General features: G+C 42.6%; 1 protein-coding gene across 1 annotated transcript in view; it reads right to left on the bottom strand.

Annotated features, from left to right (window-relative positions):
* EML4 (EMAP like 4) overlaps nucleotides 1-12,722 on the bottom strand; it is a 166,189-nt gene extending 153,467 nt beyond the window's left edge. The window contains exon 1 of the mRNA XM_042789489.1: nucleotides 12,388-12,722. Within this exon, the coding sequence (XP_042645423.1) occupies nucleotides 12,388-12,412 (25 nt within the window). The 5' untranslated portion in view covers nucleotides 12,413-12,722. The remainder of the gene's footprint in view (nucleotides 1-12,387) is intronic.
* Between the last annotated feature and the right edge of the window lie 8,852 nt (nucleotides 12,723-21,574).

The following is a 21,574-nucleotide window of genomic DNA, read 5'->3' as shown; positions in this document are numbered from 1 at the left end:
AAAAAAAAAAACCCAAAACAAACTATCTCTCATCCCAGTTCAGAAAGTAGGATGCCAGATTAAATCCCACCCAATACCATATATACTGACAAATTATCCCAATGAAAAAGCAACATAAGGTGTCTCCAAGTGAATCATATTTTCTTCGTTTGCTAGTGCACACCAGGATATTTAACCCAAAAGAAACGATTCTGCAGTACACCAAGATCAGATATTGATAACAACTGCCAGTCTGATGCCCACAGCTTAAATACGTGTGCACCAGTTACCTTGGTAATACATTCACACAAAACAGACTCTGCACGCACATTTCGTTTCTCCTACCAGCATCGTCAGCAATTCTTAAAGGTTTGCAAGCACCTTTTGTGGGTTCCACTGCAGATGAAGGATTGCAGCATCCTCTACAAATTTGAGCCAGCCTCCACCCTGCCTCTCTCAGAGCTGGAGTTTAGGTTCCCACTGAGGCACAAAGAAACCAGCTGCCTGGACCACAACTCTGAGTTCTCACTTGAGGAAAGGGTTGGCAGCTTTACTGCAAAAGGGCCCACAAAATCAGGTAGGCAGAAACTAGCATGTTGATATCATGTAAAGCATTGCTGGCCTGGCACAGAAAAAACAAACAAACAAAAAAGCCAAGTAGGGTTAGGATATAGGTTGGAAATATTTTTTAAATAGAACTTTTAGTAGGATGCTTACTGATGCAACAGAGCACAGGATCCCATTTCTCTACTTAAATAGCAACAGAGAGAAAAGCAGAGCCATACGTCAAGTTATCATTTAAAAAATTATCCAAAAATACACCCCAAATAATTGCAAGACCCACAGTGACAAAGCTGTTTGGCCTAACGGCCCAGAAGGGCGTGCAATAGTGTAACAAGAGCTACCCCCTCTTACAGGTAGGACTCTTGAAAACATTACATCTAAATGTATTAAACTGTCACATTCAGAAGACCAGGACAGAAAGGTTATTTCCCCTCCTGTGCCATGCACTCTGTGTACCTAACAGCTGTAAAGAAGTAACTGACGCAGATTACCTGGAACAGTTTAGCAACGGGATATAGTAGAAGGTGTCCCAGCCCATGGCAGGGGGGTTAGAACTAGGTGGTCTTTAAGGTCTCTTCCACCCCAAACCATTTTATGATTAAACAATAACTTCTAGTATATATTTTTCAACATCATAAATAAAGTTGGATTGTTTTTAAGTTCTTGGCTGCAGCTGTTCTGAACGTCAGAATTTATAAATTTGCAGACTTCAAGCTTAGATCCATTGTCTTTGCATCTAAACCAGCTAGTATGGAAAATCTTGAGGCCTGATGTTAATCTCACACAGAAATCATTTGTACTCTGCGCACTTTGAAAGTTTTCAAATCGAATCATAAAAATGTTTATCAATTTGTAATACCGTTGCTGACTAAGGTGCTGGGTAGATTTTGGAGATGCACCACCCGAGGCTGTACTGAACCAGGGGTTCAGCAACTGTTTCCTCCCAAACCCACCATGGGACGAGGACAGAGTTCCTGACACAGCAGCTCCCAACTCTCTGGCACACAAGACATGGGAGATGATTCGTTTCTGTGGTGCTGTAGTCCCCCAGAAAAGGCACATCGCTGACGCTCCTTAGCTTACGATCCACAGAGCATCCCAGTTACCCAGCTGTACTGGTCCCACTTGGTGAGCACGTTCACTTCCAGAACTGAAGAGGCACACGAGCAGTAATGGATATGGATACACACCTATTTAACACCTGTACCTGACCATTCGGGTTAGCTGTACTAGCAAACAGCACAGGAATAGTGCCACACTGGAGCATCATTTCTAATGAAACCCTACCAAGCCAGATCAAGTGCTCCGAAAAAAAAAAAAAAAAAAAGTTTTTTCCAAGGATCTGAATCACCTTTTTCTACTACTATGCCTAATACCCATTTTTCTCTATGTTTAACAGGAAAACAAGCAATTTCTTTTTTAAGGCTACTCTGAAAATACCTCAAATCACTTACCTCTTTGTTTACAGAGCCACTAAACACTTCATAGCTATAGCTTCCATTAACTTCACAATACCAATAATACATGAGTGTTCATAGAATTTAAAAATTCGAGCAGAATTGAAACAAGAAGCATAAATCAAGGCTAAATACATTGCGGAGAAAAAAATAATTAAAAAAAAAAAAAAAAAGGAAAAAACAAACCAACAGTACAAACTGTGAGAATCCAGCTTCGTTAGCTTACCAAAGTCAGGAAACATGGGTTTAACTGTAGAATTAAAGAATATTATGATGTTATACAGAACTTGGAGTCACAAGGAATTATATAAATACCTACATTACCCTGCCTTACTGGGTCTGTCCTCATCACCACTGGGCACACTGTACCTTCAGCCTATCACATTTCACCACAAATCCTACACCTATTTGTGCAGCTCCTATTTCCTCTAACCTAGCCTGTCAAAAATTGAGGCCTCGTGTAGCCACACCTGCTACAACAGATTTCTGGTACAGGTGACAAACAACCTGGGAGGGATGCTACAGAAAAGGCATATATCCTCCAGAAAGCTTTTCCTGGAAAACAAAACACATGTACCAAACTCAGAAAAAAGATTTCAGGTATTTCTTAGCTTCAGGCTAAACATTTGTGAAAGATAGTACATTAAAAAAAAAAAAAAAAAAAAAAAAAAAAATCACATTTACATCAGGAAAACCACCATCAAGTCTACACTGGCTAAATAAATGGCCTCATTACTCTGTTTTTTTAGTGTAAAGAATAAACTCAAAGAAATCAAGCTCCTAAGCATTTCACCATATGTACCTCCAAAAGCAACTTCTATATTCACAGTAATTATACATTCACTCCTCTAACAAGGATTCAGTCCAAGACCTGTGGCAGTCAAAGAGCAAGCAGTCTGTTAGTACAGTCACAGCCTAACTCCTACCTTATCCATGCTAACCAACCCCTCACCCCTCTGAGCAACTTTCAGAAAATACTATGGACACAGATTATAGAAAATACAGCAAAAAACTCAGATCTGGAGAACAGCACTGCCAACAAATCAACTCTCTTAAATATGACATACCATTTTCATGGAACAATGTCATCCCACATGTTAAGTGTTTAGAAAATAGACATGCAGAAATCCTCCCCACCACCAATCACAATGCATGCAAGTCTAAAACCATATCAATGCAGTGCTTATTACAACTATCGCAAACCTGACAGTAGGGACTCTCAGATCTTTCCTGCTTATCCTATTCAGGGAAAAAAAAAAAAAAAAAAAAAAAAAAAAAAGGAGGGGGAGGTGGGCAAATCATCTGGACTGTTTGCTATTGTTGTCCCTCTTGCCTCATGACTTTAATGGACACATTTCGAGTTCAGAAATCCAGCATTACAGCCGTACAAAGCACTGATTTCCTGCTAGATCCCTCTGATGGCATTTGCACAGTACATGTTGGGAGAGGAGGCAATAGCCGTTCAATGCACAATTTCATAGCTAAACAAAGTTGTAATTGTCTCCTTGTTAGAGTTCTTGTTTAAAAAAAGCTAAGTGATACTGCGCAGACATGAGTATTGCCATGTGTCTGAATCTTGCAGCTGAAAGAATTTAATTTATGGTTGCTACCACTGAAGGTTCTTCCTTTCCACACCTCTTTGGAAACACAGAGAAGCACATTTTTAGGAATGCTCTCCTGAATGTTCATTCATTCAAAGTGCACTCAAAAACCCCCAAACTGTAACAGTTGCAATGCATGCTAACACATCTAAAGCGGACTTTGCTTCCAGAGAAGCCCAGATAGACACTGTGTAGCAGTCATCTCAGAACCGCTCTACTAAAGCGTGATTTTATCACAGCTACATCAACCCAGAGATGTGTGAGAAAATCTCTTACAGCAACACTTTTCCTTCTGTTTTACATGGTCAGGTTTCCAATACCTACTGCTCCTGGAAAGGAATTTGGTCGGCCATGCCCTACCTAAAGGATTATGTCTACAATTCAAAGCCACTCCGAAGTTTGTCTATTAGTAATAAAAGCCAGAAGTACTACAAGATGTAGAATAAAAGTCTGAAAAAGCAGTTAGTTTGGGGAGGTGACTTCCATTATTAAAAACTGAACTTGCAAGACTGGGCTATATTCTGCCATTTTTAAACAGAGCTTGCCAATGAAATTCAGAGATCTAATTAACTAAAGATCCATATAACGCACACAACAGGAAACCTCTTAAGCAAATGGCATGGTCTGCTTGTGACTGTGAATAAGGGGGAAGGAAACAAACTGGAGCCCACCCTACTGCTGTTGTTTTGTACAGCGATGGGTGCAAAGCTCGTCAGAACCTTGACAAAAAAGCAACATTTTTCTTTTGTTCTCAAAAAGAGGGGGGGGGAGAAAAGTAACATACAGTAAACCATAAGCAAACTAATAGTTCTACCATTTATTTTCCATATATTTGGGATTGTTAGTTTAGTTACACATATGAGGGTTTGCTTACCTCAGCCACTGACTGAAATTAAGCATTTAAAAATTTCTATTACCCTTATGTCATAATTTCATTAGAAACCATAAAAAGTGGTGAAATCATTATCTCTTGTGTTTGGACATCAGATAGAAATTTCTCTTGCTAATAGCCATTTTCTTGCTTTTGTTTCCTCAACTCAGAATAAAGAAATCCAACCCTTTTGTCTTCAAAATTATAAAGTTCTCATGAAAAAGCATTTTCACTTACTTTAACTAAACCACATTTCTAGGCCTAACTAATTTACAGCACCCCTTTAGGGAACCAAATCTGGGGCTTAGAAGCATTTGTGTCTTCAATTTATCCACTGGGTTTCAAACTCCCAATTTTCCCAGAGGATTACGAAAGCCTGCCAATTTAGCTTGATGCATTAAAACTGTTTACACACATCCAAAATACATTCAAACATAAAACCAGATTGGTTTCATTCCCCCCTCCCCTTTTTTTAAAAAAAAAAGCCCAAAGTAACTGGCAGATGCAGAAAGCAGCTCCAGGCTGGAGCATTGCATTCACAGCTACAGGCTGAGCTTCAGTGAAACATGAGAGAACCAGGCGAGAGACAACAGCGAGTACTTAAATTTAATACAACATCTGAAATCCAAGGTAGTTGTACCTCTCCAAAATATACTGCAACCGTTTATAGAGCATAGCTATGTTGCTTCATCTCTTGCCCCTTCCACTGCACTTCTATTACGCATTAAGAGTCACTCACATGTACAAGCAGCTCCAGAAAGCTAAAGAAAATTTAAATGCAAAAAGTATGACTAGTTCTACAATAAGACAGATTCGCACTCAGAAGTATCTTGCCTAAAAGCATCAAGAGTATGCAATCCACATCATTAGGTGGGGCAGAAAGGCAGTGTAGACCACTAACCAAAGAAACTGGATTCTCCAACACTTCCTAAAAACAAATGTTGTCTTTCTCGGTGAACAGCACTGTCATACAAAGTAGAGCAGTACAGACATTAAAAAGTTAGGAGAGTAGTCAGGAAAATAGTAGTTAAATAACATTAAGACACAGCTATATTTAGTAAACAAGTTAGGCTGAAACTATTGACTATGTATGACCAGAAGAGGCAACCCACTGAGAGGCAAAACAACGAATAAACTAATAGAAAAACCCTAGTTCATCCAACTCAGTAGGAAGTCGTAAGGCAGAAAGCTTAAAAAGAATATTGTAGTACTCACTGATGGTATGTAGCAGGAATACTTATCACTTGGGGCAAAAAGAAAAAAGAAATATTAAATGAAAGTAAGAAGCAAGGGGGAATGGGAAGGATGAGAAAAAAAAAACAAACAAACAAACGAAAAAAAAACAAACAAACAAACAAAAAAAAAAAAAACAGGAAGAGAAAAAAAAAAAAAAAAAAAAAAAGGCAAAACCAGAAGAGAAAAACATTTTGTATGTTCCAAGATTTAGCAATAAACTTAGGCCTTTAATGACTCTGGTGTCTCTCTTCACATCCCACCCCTCCAGGAGCACCACCCATTTACTTCCACTGACTGTCTGAATTACCAGCTCAGACTGCAAGCTTCTCCACAAACACAGCCTTTTTAAATCTGAGCATATGCATGTGTGTTTCCTAAAAATGACTCAAAACTCTCAGAAGAGCTTGCACATCACCACGTGGTGTTTCCAGGTATCCATCCTTCAGCACCCAATGAAAGAAAAGCCTGGAAAACCAAAATTCTGCATCCATTTAAACAAGCTGATGAAAGACAAAAGGTAAACCATTCCTTTTTAAACTGTTGGTGCCTGTGCTCACTCACTCATAAGAAGCTGCCAAAAGACTTCTTGAAAAAGTAGTTAGGGAAGCTTATAAAAAGTTGTTCATCAGGTGCTTCTCATCTCCTAAGCAGAAGCCTGTCCCTACTAGAAATGCTCAATACCAGAAAGAGCAGACTTGCACTGTCATCATACATGCCATGTGCTATAAAGTTAATTATCCTCTAACATCCTTCCTGCTACATTATGTATGGGTAAAACAGGTACAGTTCTTGGCCTCAAAATCATATTAATTAAGGATTAGATTTAGCAAGGACCTAAAAAGAGGAGCTAAAAATAAACCTCAGTAATTGACAGAAAACTACACCAAGAAAGGAGACAGCTACTCTGAAGAGCAAGGAGTGACATACAGATCTCCCTGTATATTACCAACAGCACAATTAGCAACATAATGCTGCTCACAAAACAAAACAACGCTTCAGAGGATTTGTAAGAACACTGTTCTTGACCAATTTTTTCCCCTCTTATACACCTCAAGATATAAAGCACAGGAAAAAAAAAAAAAAAAAATCTCTCAGAGTAGGTTATTCAGGCAAGAAAAAATCCTGTCAGATAACTGCTTCTGCTATCAAAAATATTAATTTAAGCAGTATGGAAAACACACTGTGAGACCAAAAACTCTTCTCAGCATCCCAGGCATTAAAAGTCTTTGTAAAGGAGAGAGAAGAGAAACTTTCTAATACAGACTCCTGTGTTTGGGATTCTGTTTCTTTCCTTGTTTTTAAAAGCAAGAATGTTACTCACAACCAGGCCAAATATTGCCAATTGCTCAGTGCAAAAAAAGGATTGTTTTTTTTAAACACACAATGCTTTGCTTCTCAGCTGGCTACAGAGCAGAGGGTTCCTCCTCGCTGCCCAGTAACTAAAGACCCTTTTAGCACAAGGTGGGCCACCGCTGAGTTTCTAAAGCAAACAGCCTGTCCTCCTTGCTGCTATAGTTTAATCACCCCTGGCACCAACCAAGGCCATCCTTCTCAGGCAGGATAGACTGACATCCTGCCAAAGTTTTTATTTTTAAGAAGATTAGCACACTGACAATAGCACACAGCGATCCCACAAACAAAGCCCCATGAATTAAGCTGAACTTGCTGTCACTATGAGCAATTGCACTGCAGCACCACAACCACTTTTGCAGTCTAGACGGGCAACCATAAAACTTCATATTCTAGCCCAAATAAATGACAAATACCCCGACTTGCTGTAGCTATTCATTCCACATGCTCATTTTTCTTGGTACTGAACCCAGCCATGGATGAATCACAATGCACACATGCTCAGAGGACCGGCAGCCACAAGATCCTCTCTGCTCCAGCTCTCCCGCCCCCTCCAGTATACCTGCCTGCACATCACTGGGGGGGCTTTAGAGAAGACTTACTGGATTTTAGCAAAGCCATGGGTTCAACAGACACTGTTGGCTCCTCCAGTGCAGCGGAGGAGCACATACTTGTAACACTGCCTTAGTAGCTACCCAATGCAGTCCTGACATACCTATAGAACAAGAATGTTTTCCAACAACTTTTCTACAATACCCAGTAAAAGAAACGGGGAAAATAAAAACAGGAACTGATCTACATGCCACCCCTTCAGTAAATAGTTAGTACATATACTGTAGTTAGTAGCAGTACATGTACAGTGACAGAACAGTATGTAGATCCTACATAAAATGAAAAAATGAATTTTTCTTTTCTTCTCCAGTTCTCCAATAACATCAGCAGCAGAGCAGAACGTTGGTCTTCATTTAGTCATTACAGCTCTCCTTTACCTTCTTTCCCTGAAAAAATTGCATAAGCTCAACTACTCTTTAAAAAAAATCCTAAACTATCCTGTTTGCCTGAGACTTCAAGGAGATTGAAAATATTTTCACAGAGAAACTAAAATCAATCATAGAGACTTTTTCAGCAAAGACTACTTCTAAGCTTCAGGGCATCCTGCACAGCTGAACAGAAACCATGGTTAGAATTCAGAAGTTGAGACTTTTTCATTTATTTTTATGCATTACTATTCTGCCACAGACCTCACTGCTGGAGACAGTCCCATTGAAATGCTTTATACCATGTTGTTATCACACGCTGGTGACAAACTTGGAAACAGCTATAGCCATTTTTTTAATGTAATCTGATGAATGCTGCCATATCTTTGTTTACAATGAGTTATTGTTACAGAGCTCAGTTAGCAGAATCTTACTCAGAAGCAAAAACAATGTGACAGCTAAAAGCAATAGAAAACTGTCCGCCAAAGAGCACCCTTCTCCAGCCCCAGGCAGCCGGTCACTCTTTATAAACCTAAATCTAGTAGATCTCACACCTTAGCCAATTAACTTTACAGAAAGTAAAATAAATTAACAGCTTAAGAGCTGCCACAGAGAGGTGACAGAGTGACAACTGCTTCATATTACGACAGCAGTCCAAGACACCTTTCAGCTGAAGGTGGACATTAGCTGAACCACAAAGTTACATTTTAGGCCCAAGAAAGGCATCCCACTCCACGCTGCAGCAGGTTGACAACACAGCAGAGCCAACCCATGAGCTGCCAGCTACGCGTGGTGCCACCAGGTACCACCTCCCCTCAGCCGAGGGCTCCCACGCTTCCCTCCCACTACCTGTCACGCTTCTCCTACCCTCTAAGGAGACAATTTAGACAGAAACCCACCAAAACAGCTGGGGTGAGCAAGAAGGCTGTAAATGAATATAATCCATGATGACACATAAAAATCAAAATAATTACTGTTGGCAAAACTCTCCCACAGCCCTGCAGCCCTCTCTCTGATGGGCATCTCTGAACCAGTTCACCACGGGCTTGCAGGCACCAGCCTGAGGGTGGGAGGGATGCAGGGCTGTGGCGCAGCACCAAGAGGAGAGGGGGGCTGAACAGGATTGGCTGTACTATTTCCCTCCTTCAGGTTGTTTTGATCAGGACCCTAAGACAGGAGAGAACTTGGCAAAGCTAAAGCCAGACACCCATGCTGTGCTCCTGTCTCGGCCAGGGCATGAGGCGAGAGTCCGAGCGCTCAGTCCAAGTTCCCGGACTCCTTGTTCCCATTCAGAAGCACGCTCTTTCACTTCGAGGGATGCATCTGAAAAAGCAGGTGGCCAGAATTCATTGAGCCCTCTGACGACCGTTGTGTTGGAAATGCTCAAATGACTGTCCTACCTGAGACAATAAATGAGATTCAATAACCTCTTTGCTCCTGGTGATGATATTCAAAAGGTACTGGAATCCCAGCAAATGTGAAATAACTCAGAGTTTTATCAAAAGAGTAAATCAATACCTATTTCTGTGCAAGTGCACTGGCTGTGCAGGTTAACTCATAACATAGATTTTGTTTTGTTTTGTTTTTTTACTGTATACAGTAATTGTATACTCAAGTAAAGTGCTATATAAGCATTTACTAAATCAATAACCAAAACAATTTTCTAAATTACATATAAAATGGTTTCTTTCATCCATTTATTCTCATAAAAATTTCAATGTGAAAGCCAAAAGAAAACAGCTGCATAAAGTATTTTCAACTGCAAGAGACATGCAAGAAGGTATTTCTGCCTGTGCTGGAGGGCACAATCTGTAATAACATTCTGCCTTCCAGATAATGACAAAAGGCATTAAAAGGACAACTTGCTCTCTAATAAGCTCGCCTGACTGGTTGAGCATGCACATACATAGATAGCACAGTTTTGCCAACTATAATTTTAATTAATTTTTACATTTCGTTCTAAATTACATTAATTTATGGCCTTCCTGAAAGACATTTAGCAGACAGCTAATTAAATTCAAGCCATTAGATTTTGATTAGAGATGTTTTAAAAAAAATGTCAGAACAATTCACACATTTTTTTGAACACTACATGCTCGTTAGCAGCTAGAGCAACCAACAAGTGCTTATAGAAATGGACTAAGCAGCACGATTCAAACCCGAAAACAAGTACATAATATAAAGTTTCATACTTCAAAGCCGAAGATTCTGGGAATGCCCCCTCCTCAGGCCAAGTCCAGAAAACCACCATGCACCAGTGCTTGCCATAAAAACAAAATCAAAGCCCAACTAACAGTGAATATCCTGACACACAGTTTAAAAGGTTGAGTTGAGCTTAATCCTCATTAAATTCTAATAAAATCACAGTGCCTTCCTGACCAAACAGCGAAACAAATTAAAGGTCCAGATGGAGCCTCCCTTAATAAGGCGAGCGGGATGCTCTGGAGAGCCGGGCACTGCTCCGGCACAGGGCCACCCAACCAGCCCACACCACTGCTCAGCGAGCAGCCTCCGCGCAGGAAAATGATGCGTTGTTATTTCAAAATTATTGGGTTTTTTCCCACTTCCAACAGAAAACAGTTATTTCTAAATACCAGCCTCAGTGGGGCCAATACTCCATGAGTTAAAAGCAGTATCGGTGCCCTTTGATATGGTGATTGGTTCCACTATCGGGTAAAGAGGTTCATAAATATTAACCATGGCACATTTGCTTATGTCACCCACAGGCACAATCTTCCCTCTGAAAACCGGGAACAGAACCCGTACAAATCCTCCCTGTGTCACTTTTTGATCATCGGATATAAAATGACCACGGAAGTTACTTGAGCGAGGAGAGCGTATCAGGCAAAGAGCCAAACTACCAAAGTGTACTGTTAATTACCGTGCACCAGTTTGGTTTGGACAGGTGCCCAAAATGCTGGAGTTGACATTTCAAAAACCTGAAAGGTTAGGATCACACTCAGAAGTATTTAAATGAGTCAATTTTTCCAGAAAATTGAGAACTATTCACTATTATTACAGATTTCACAGGAGTGCTGTAAAAATAAATTAATCTAATTTTTAGAGGCACGGATTTATGCTTCTACAAAAACTGGAGTGAGTCCGGTCCCAAACCGCCCGCACAGCGGCGGCGGTGCAGAAAGCTAACACAAGAGCACGGCAGGTAGGCACCACATGCAACCTCACCGCAAAGTGAGCGGTCAGGGCCATATCACCCTTATAATCTGCAGAAAACATACAGGAATGGACAGGCTTTACCATTCTTACGTTTGGATGCCTTTTCAGTCCACGCTTTTAATCGGGATGACTTCATACTACATGCAATCCGTCCTCCAAATCATTCAGAAAGTGGGATGGCAAAGTATTTTTTCGTAAAGAAGCCGATGACAATTTGCCTCAGCCTTAACAAAACTGAGGAGAACGCAGCCTGCCAAGTTTTCTGGCATATATCTGGATAAACAAGCAGTAAATATTTCTGATCACACGGCAGAGCTCGGCGCAGAGGAACCTGGCGCTCGGGGAGCCGGGCGGACTGCCGGGGCTCACCGAGGGATGCGCAGCCACCGGGAAGGCGAGGACACACACACACACACACCCCCCCCACACACACACACACACACACCCCCCCACACACACACACCCCCACACACCCCCACACACACACACACCCCCACACACACACCCACACCCACACACACACACACACACACACACCCGCCGCCTCGGACGTTTCCGCGGCCACCGCCACCGCTCCCAAACTTTTAAGGCGTCCGAGCCGGCCCCGCGGAGCCGGGCCGGGACCACGGGCAGAGCTGCTCCGCCGCTTCCCAGGGCAGCGCGGCGCCCGGCCGGGGTCCCTCCCACCCCCGCGGCAAAAGGGAAGGGCGAAAAATAAAAGAATAATGGTTTTTAAAATTTTTAATTAATAAATAAATAAAACCACCTACCAAAACCAACAGCCCAAACCCAAGCAACTCACTCTGGGGCAGCGCAAGCCCACGGCGAGGGAAGAACAAAGGAGGCAAGTGCAGCCGGAGCTCTCGCAACAGATGGTTTGAAGCTGACCAGATTTCGCGCTGGCATCCCCCCCCCCTCCCTCCTTCCCTCCCGCCGCGGCGCGGCCAGTGTTTGCACGCACGCACCGGCCCGGTCGGCACCGCATCGCCCCCGGCCGCCGCCGCGGCGCAGGGCAGCCCCCGGCCCCGGCACACCCCACCGGCCGCCCGGCCCCGGCACCCCACCGCCCGCAGGTGCGCTCCCCCCGGCCCCGCCGCAGGGCGGGCGGGCGGGCGGCTGTCAGCACCCTTGCCCCGTCCCACCCTCTCCCCTTCACCCTTCCCGCCGCCGCTCACCCAAACTCCCGGCGAAACCGTCCATTTTGTGCGGGGGGAGGTCGGTGCCGCAGCCCGAGGCGAAGCCGCCGTCGCCGGCCGGGACAGGTTCATTCACTCGCGGAGCGGCGGCAGGCAGCGGCGGCGCCGCAGCCCGGCGCTCATGAGCCGCCCGGGGCAGCGGCTGCGGCGGCTCCCCGCGCTCGGCGGCGTCGGGAGGCGGCTCCGGCGGCTCCTCCTCCTCCTCCACCTCCTCCTCCTGCTGCTGCTGCTGCTGCTGCGGGGCCGACGGCAGCGCTGCCCGGCTCCGTCCGTGCGCCGCGACCCCAGCACGGCAGCCAGTGCCGAGCTCCTCCCGCCGCCGCCAGCGCCGCCCCAGCGCCCCGTGCTGTCGTGCTTCCGACTCCGCCCGCCCTGGCAGCCGCCGCTTCCCCTGCGGGCGGCCCGGCACCGGCCCCGGCCCCGGCCCCGGGCAGCCCCCAGCCGCCACAGCCCGGGCTGCTGCCCGCCCGCCGCAAAGGGCCTCCGCGGAAGTGGGGGGCGTGGGGGGCGGACGGGGGGCTGCCCGCCGCCGGGGGGGTGACGCTGCCCCGTCTTTGCTAGCACACCTTCGCCGGGATCAGCCAGTGAGGAGTAACGTCTCGCTTTGACGTTCAGAAGTCGATACTCTCGGGCGGTTTGTGGGAGGATTAATTGGGCGATTTAATGTAATGATGCCAGCGATCAAAACAGAGATTTTTCTTAGATTAATCTAAAAACGTTCGTTGAAACTAGTTTGGGGAAGCTTTTCCTTGCTGGCTATTAAACCAGAGGAACTGTCATTTCTGTAACCTTAGGCTTCTCATGGCATGTGCAGGCAATTTTTCCTTCCATTGCACTCTGTGGTCTCCTGCGCATGTGCTTGGCGATGAGGGAAAATAGAAAGTAGAACCAGAAATTCGAGTCAGCCATGCTGCCCACCATCTAATCTCTTAGCCAAGAGCATTTCGTATGTTAAGCAACATCATCAAGTTGTGTGACGCAGTGCTTTCCCCTTGGTCAGGAAAAGCTACGTACCCATTGCAACATCCTGTTTTGCTGTAAGTGTTTTCCTGTAACGCATTTGAGTGCTAGTGCTGCAGTCGTGCAGAGAAACGGGTAATTGCCTCTTGACTGTGGCCCTGGCATTTGCAGCCATGTGCTCTGATGACGGTCTGTGGATGTTGTTGAACAGGCCTGGGGAGAAACGTGCTGCTGGAGAGCAGCACAGGCCTGGCAGCAGCAGCACCCGTTTCCACTAGCACCTTCCATCTGTTCAGGCAAAAGCATTGTTACTGATCTGCAATATAAAAAAAACCCAAGAGGTTTATGCTTGCTCACATTTGAGGAAAACACCTTGAAATTTTCCATCAAAACCTAATCTCCAGCAGAGTTTCCAGCAAGTTTTACTGCACAGTTGGCACAGCTATGAATTTGAGTGTGGCTGCCTACAAACATAAATAATCCGTCTTCATACATCCTGTAGTCTTCTCAAAAGTGGTGCCTTTCAGTTAACACGCTATAAATGGGACATCATTAGCCAATAATTTCCTTGGTTGTTATTTTTTCTGGTCTTAATTACTAGCAGGTATTAGACTTCCTAGCTGCTCATGGGGTCTACTGCTGTAGAGCGGCTCTGTATAGCCTACTTCCATGGTCTTTTTGCCATGGCAAAAGGAGTGCTGCACTCACTCCAGCAAAAGGTCCCTCAAAAATGTTTTATTTGACAAACAAAAGCAAGAACAACAAGTCACGACAACTTCAGTCCCATCTCCCTACCCCCTATTTATTACCTGTCTCAGGCCGGGTTTTCAAGATGTTTACAGCGTTGGGAGTACAGAGGTATAAATCTCTAGCTAGGAAAAGTGTCCAGGGAATTCAGAGCCTGTGGCCAGTTTCCTTCAGAAAAGGACCCTTTCCCTCTGAGGCAGGGCCTTATGTAGATGCTTGTGGTGAGCCTTGTGTGCTTCAGTATGCTTTTTTGTTAAACAAACAAGCCCCAAACAAACAAAAGGCATGCCCAGCTGCCTTCTTGATCTCTCAGCAGGACCATCCTTCAGATACACTGAGTTATTACAAACATCCTTATGTTTGTAAGTAAAGAAGTGTTGCCTGTATTCTATAGACTGGAAACTGAGGCACTGAGGTCAAGACAACAGCATGGATCTCTATCTAGATGTTTAATTCCTACTGAAAGTGGTTAGGAACATGAGTGAATTCCTTTTATTACCCAAGTCCTGCAGAGCTTGCATAAAAGTACGTAAAAAAATTCAAGAGCTGCAAAGAAAGCTAGCTCTCCATAATATTGTCTTAAACCCAAGATGCGTTTGTTACTCACATACTGTGGAACACCTAAACTTTGGTGCTAGCATTTTAAAAATAAAGCTCTATAATTGCTGCAGTTAAGGAACCGAACAAAACTAAGGAAATTAAAAAGCAAGGAAGTTTACCTCTGTGTGACTTGTTAATCAGGAATTTCTGAAGAGTAAATACTAAGGAGGAATTAACAAAATATGGCAAAATCCAGCTTTTAAGTTCTTATGTTACCTTCTTCAGTCTAAGCCAACTTCTGAACACTGCCTGAATTTAGATGGGGGTTGGCGAGTTTATTTATTTATTGGTTGTGTTTGCAGTGTAGACAACTGATGTAATTGTGGTATTGACAATACACAATCAGAGTTTTAGCAGAAAATCTGCAGTAAATACATATATGGGTGTGTGTTCATAATGTTTAACAATTTTACTTGGCTGCTGAGCAGAATAATTTACAATTAAAGCAAAAATAACTTATTTTTTTTAATGTATATTTCAGACAGGTACTGGCAAATTACTCAATATAGCCTGTAGACTAATAAACAGTATGACTGTTCCAGGTGCAAACCCTAAGGACCAGGTGATTTCTTACCTCTGGCATACTACCTAGTGCTTAACTTGGAGGAGGGAGTTGTACAGTGCTGCAAGGGGTTTAACTTCTGTTCCTTACTTGACAAGGATTCAAAAACATGAACCAAAGAGTTGTTACAAAGTTTTAACAATCTCAGTGATTGTCTCCTTTTAGTTTACTTTTTGATGCTAAAGAAAGATTCCATTATTCAGGGTTGGAGTAAACTTAGAGTATGTCACCTCAACTTTCAAACCAGCTAAACGTCCAGTGCTTTCTTGCACACAGAGATAGTAAATAAAGACAGGTGCAACACCGCAGGGCAGGAATTTTACATCCGTTTGACAGATTGACAGTTTAGGAAATGCAAAAATTTCTCGTCTGCAGCCTCCCCCTCTCCTGGCAGCGCAGCCTGACCCTTACGGGTGCCGGCGGTGCAGGAGGCGGCCAGGCCGGGGTAGGCCAAAGCCTGCCCTGCACCGCTCCCAGCAGCTGCCGAGCACCCAGCCCGCACCCCCGCTGCCCAAAAATCGCTTTGGCGTTACAGACTTCGTCAGACAAGGCTGACGTACCCGTGCTGAGGGCCCGGGCATACGTGTGGAATCTCCCTCTTGCTAGAAGAAACTTACAGTAAACGAAAGCCACAGAAAGACGTCACCCTGAAGTACACAGTGGAGGCTACACACATTCCAGAGATTTTTACCCAGCCCTTGAAGGAAATAGGCTATTTTTCCCCCATTGTTTCATTCCTCTGGCACATTTTCCTTGGACTACAGGTTTCTGAACAGTACTCAGTACTTCTTGTAAGAATACCTTTGTTTGTTTTCTTTTTTTTTTTTTTTTTTTTTTTTTAACTGACATAGTTTGGCAACATTCAGCCTGGGTATTGTTTGTAACTTTTTGGTGGCTTGAATGTAAATTATATTTAAGCATTTTTCCACAGAGGAAACATAAAAATGACTAACAACTGAAAATGAAATTGCTGAGATTCTTGTACGTGAAGCTCGGAGTCTGAACGTATGAGCTGCTTCATCTTACCCTTTAGAAAGAGGAATCTGCTTCCCACAGTACTTGCCTCCTGTTACTTACAATGATGTCTAGTTTCCTGGACCAAAGTGGAAACATCTGAAGGAAATCTTCTCCCTCCTGCAGTTTTTCTGATGCACCTCTTCAGGGTGAGCAGCAAGAGCCTGGATGCATGGCAAGGAGCAGCCAGAGAGCCCCAGTCCCACAGGTCTGATCCTGCCTTTGCCCCTGCTCCCACCTACAGAGCTGAAAAAGGAGGAAAAAATGCTGCTCTTTCTAAGAAGCTGTGCCTCGCAGCTGGGGGGGGTGTGGTGTAATCAGTGTAGGGTCACTCCCCAGGCTTGTTTGACATGTTCCTTTGCAGATATGTGGGGTTCTTTATGGTGCCTGGTTTTGAAGAGGAACAACTTTGTTGGCTTGCCAGAAGGCATGGGATATTGTTAATTCTCCCAAGTGAGGCTCGAGTTATAACAAGTTCCCAGGGGTCACTGATGTAAGGGAAAAAATTTGATGCCTGACCTAGAGGAAGATTAAATTACTCCTTCCTGATTTATAGAGGGTACTCCTCTTACCTCCAACACAGTCTCTGGAGTTTTTCTTTCTGGGCTGGGATTTTGCCTCCCCACAGAAGCAGCATAAGATTCAGTCCCTCTAAATTACCCAGGGGCATGAATCAGCACCTGCAATGCTGAATGGGCTTGAAGGCACTAGGAGTCTTGCCAAGGACTTGAGAACTAGAGAGCTTCCATTAAAGCTTTTAATTATGTGTTTAATGAAAAGATGACATAGGGCTTTTAAAATGGGGCTGAATTTGTTAACTGCTGTATCTATGCTCATTGATAAAGATGCCTAGCTGCTACTGTATAATACACATTAGAAGCCAGTCTTCTTGCTGTTGCTGTGTACCTGCTTCACTCGTTTTTGTAAATTAATCCTAGAGGTCTGAGGTTAAGGCATACCAAAGCACCTCCTAGTCTTCCTCCATTGTGGTATAAAGTAGGAACAGAAATTGTCTTCTGAAACAAAAATATCAAAGTTTGACAAAAAGTTTCAACTGGTTAAACTCTGGTTAGGTGGACTTTATTGTAGTAGGATGGATCATAGTCTTATTTCTATAATGCTACTACTTCATTGTTGATTAACATAAAAACTCAAAGACTCAGGGTTAAGTTTTGCAGTTATATATAGTTGATCTTTAATTTTCTTCTGCACATTTAGTTTTTCAGTTCATTGCAAATAGATTTTGATCACTGTTTGCAAAGTTGTTCCTAAAAGTTCAGAAATGTCTTCATTTAATAGGATAAATACAATTTACTGAGGGTCAGGAAAAAAACCCCATATTTTATAAAGATACTAATGGTTTGTGTGGGCCTCCGTTATGGACACTCAATAGAGATGGTTTTATTTTGAGGAAGTGCTGAACACCCGCTTCCTGAAAAATCAAGCAACAGTTTGCTGCTTTCTATTGATTATCCCGAAATTGCAGTTCCAAGACATTAATGAAACTTTGGCAAGAGCTGCATAATTTCCTGGGGTCCTCATTAAATGCACATTTTGATTCAAGTGTAGAACCTACAAAACCCTGTTAGCTTAAGCTAGATTTCACATCATTGTATTAATGTATTTAGAAAACGTCAGTCTCCTAGAAATGTGACTACTGAGTAAGAGAAAAATAGCAGAGTTCTAGTGCTAATTCATTCACCAGCCCAGGTGGGGAATGAGCCGATTCAGTGTGGTTATAAGCATTTGAAAACTGGCAGAATTTGAACAGAGATAGTTGAAACACTGTGTGCACAGTATTTTTTTTCTTATGAGGGGAAAGGCTTAGCATTTTATCTAGAGAGCAGGTTAAAAATATTATTCTGAAACTTTGTTTGTATCGAGCTTGTATTAAATGAGGAAATCTGAAAAACATTTCGGAAAGCTGGAAAAATAGATTCTTATCTTCCTTCATCTCTCCCCAATGGATAAGTGGTCTGGTTTGTCATACCAAAGAGCACACTCAGTTGTTTTCTCAAATTAGTGAGCTCCTCATGAAATTCATACCTTGGTCCAAGCCCTATAAAAGTCTAATGTCTTACATAAGTGCTAAGTTAAGGATTTAGTTGAGGCATAAATTGGTGCATTGGCTTTGTATCAGCCATTTACATTAGGGGGCAGTTTCTTCTCTACCTCAGGAAAAAATGTGCTTCAGCTTGTACTCAGGAGCACTATGATGAGCTCTGGAGCAATCCCTTTTCTGTTCTCATTACTTTGAAAAATTAGGAAAAGGTAAAGCTAGCAGGTTAGCGATGTTAACTGGGGGTGCTAACTAGTAAGTGTTAAAACTGCTGGAAGAGGAGCTGATTTTTAGACCAATGAGCTTATGGAGATTCCCCCTGGAGACAGAGTAAATTAGCATTACATGTGTAATTTATATTTTTTTCCCTTGAGTGTTAAAACATCTCCTGTAGTTTTGCATTTTATACAGATCATTATCCACAAGAAGAAGCTGGTCCACACAATAGCTTGTGTGCATGTGTATGTATCTGTAAATAAATACACTCATACAGATCCTTCATCAGTACTGGTCACCCCTCTGTGCAATTCTGTTTAAGCTATTACTCCGCTTGAGCCATTTGTCAGTGGAAGGAAGTGCATGCAGAGAAGTGATACATTACTGTATAGTTTCTTGCTGTGAAGTGTTGATTTTAAAACAGGCTGGCAGTCTGCAGCCGTCCCCATAATAAAAATGAACAGACATTGTTTAGGAGGTTTTGTTTTTCTTTTGTCCTGCTGTTATGCCCAGTTTAAGGAATCTTTTATTGTCTTTCAGCTGTGCCCTACTCAGCAATAAATTTCTCTCTTATATTTGGCCTTTTCCCCTCTGGGAGTTTGGGATTCTTTCCCATTTCCATTTCTACATTTTTAAGCTGTGACAACCATCCCATTGCCTGGTTATTAGCTAGCAGGGCAGGTGTGCGATGTTTTCTTTTAGAAATGATAATGTTAGAACCCAAATTCAGTGAGCAGCACAGTGATCATCCTCCATTTTAGAGACTGAGAACACCAACAAGGATGTCAATGTAAGCCCATAGGCTGGAGAATGATGACCAAAACCAGGTCAGCATAGGTTAAAGTGAAATAAAATAAGAAGAAACTCTATTCCCATTAAAAAAATATTAATCCTGAAATAATAACTATATATAGACAGCTTGGATTAAGGGCATGGCTGCTCTCTGTATACCAGCAGTGCACAACTGAGCTTTTAGGTATTGATATCTTCCACGTCTACCATATCAGGCATTTACTTTACTACTCCATGAGAAAACATGGATCTAGGAAGGAGACTTCTGCCAGGCTCTCAGACACGCTTACACTGTTACTGCATTTGCAGGCTGGGTCATACAGAAATGGTGTATTACTTGCAAAGTCTAATGAGGTATCTGATTGAATCTTTGTGAATTAATGATATCAGGACCATCACTGTCAATCAAGAAAATATAAACTCTAATCTTGGTTTCCTAACGGTCATCAAAACATATGTCTCATCTCAATATCTCCCGCTTTGAGAAGGCCTTCAAAGTCATCTACGCAGATAGTGTAATGGGGGTGGTGATAGCTGATTTCTTTGGACCAAATCTGTAAAGACTCAAAGATGAAGCTTCAAACCTGTCTTACACCGTGATTCCTGGAATGTGGGTCCCTAACAGATGTAACCAAGGAGTGAGATATTCTGTAGTCAAAGGCAGTAGATTATTAACTTATTCATAATAAGGCTGTCTTAGGCATTCAGTGTGTAGCTGGGGTGAATGAACTCATTTTGAATCAGATTTACCTGTGCCTGAAGAATTAGTTAATAAAGCACATTTGTTTTAATTTCCTTTACCTACCCGACATTTACAAATTATAGTTCCTAATTAATGACATCAGGAGTTGAACTTTGGCTTTTAAAGCACCAGACCCATGCTGTGCTGTAGACACATTTACATTCCATTTATGCAAGTCGTCCAATTAAAATTTACTCATAGAAAGTATATAATACGCTAGAATGAATACATTATTTCCCCTATTAATCTGCTTGCTTTGCTTTTCAGCAGAAGTGAACAACCTTGCCCTTTGCCCCAAATGGGAATTCATGTTAAAAAAACACCTGAAATAGGCAGAAAAAGTAAAGGAAAAATTCCCAGGTCAAATTAGAAAATTACAGTTTTTAAATAGAGAATTGGGAAAATGAAAGCTTTTGCTTTAATTTTGCTTATATAACTGCATTTAAAATTTGAAAAAATGTGGTCTGATCCTACACAATACCAATCCCCCCTCATGTCAAGAGAAAAACATCACAGGATTGAGCTACCTCTGTCACAGGATGGCCCATATCTTGGAGAAAGCAAGTCATTCAATAATAGCACCATGAACTACTTCAGTTTTTCTTTTTAAAGCTAATGAGCAAAATTTACCAGGTACTTCCCAAACAAAGACACATTAAAAATTACTTCCAAAAGCTTCTTGGCATATAGTCTTCTGATTAACCATGGGAACAATTTTCATGCAGCATCCATGAAAAGTTTCTTGTCAGACCATAGTAATATGTACAATAACTTTTGCAGCTCCTCAGTCCTGAGCAGTGCCCTTTAGTGCATTCCCAGTGCCCTTCTGCTCCTGAAGGATGAACAGAGCAGCTTTTGCAGAGCATTTCAGGTGTGCAGCTAGTGTTAGCCTATCCACAGGTCGGTTTTCTTGCTGGTGCTTACGAGAAAAGTGATGTGAGTCCAGTATCTCCAGTAAGAGCAGCTACTGTCAGTAGCTCTGCAAATGGAAGAGCTGTGCTTGCTGTTTTCTGGAACCACAGAGTGAACGAATCGGTATGAATGATACCTCCCCACATGGTTCTTGAAGGCTTGCCAAATTATAGGTAGGGTTAATGCAGTAAGTAGAGGGAGGAATCACAGTATAGTATTTGAAATTTTCCATGCTTCCACATGAAAACAGCAGATGGCAGCAAGAGAGACAGCGTGCATCCAGATCTGGGATTTGCCTTCCTTGCTTTGGTGGGTAGGCTTTGGATCATTTCTTGGCTAATATATCTTCTAGTTGGTCATGAAAATATAAAAAAGTTGAAAATTCCCATTTCTTTTAGGCATGTGATCTCAATATCTGTGATCTTCATCCTGGAAAGGTATTTTTTGGCTCAAGTCTCTCTGGCCTGGCAGTGAAGTATCCTTTTCTGTGGTTTATAATGCTTGAGAAATCATGCTGAAGGCAAGGGTGAATGCCCAGGGTAACTTGATCTTTTTATTTTGT

This window comes from Tyto alba, unplaced genomic scaffold, assembly GCF_018691265.1.
Source record: "Tyto alba isolate M040663 unplaced genomic scaffold, T.alba_DEE_v4.0 Super-Scaffold_16, whole genome shotgun sequence".
Lineage (NCBI taxonomy): Eukaryota > Metazoa > Chordata > Aves > Strigiformes > Tytonidae > Tyto > Tyto alba.
The sequence above is the reverse complement of the archived record's forward strand: the minus strand, read 5'-3'. Positions and strand labels throughout refer to the sequence as shown.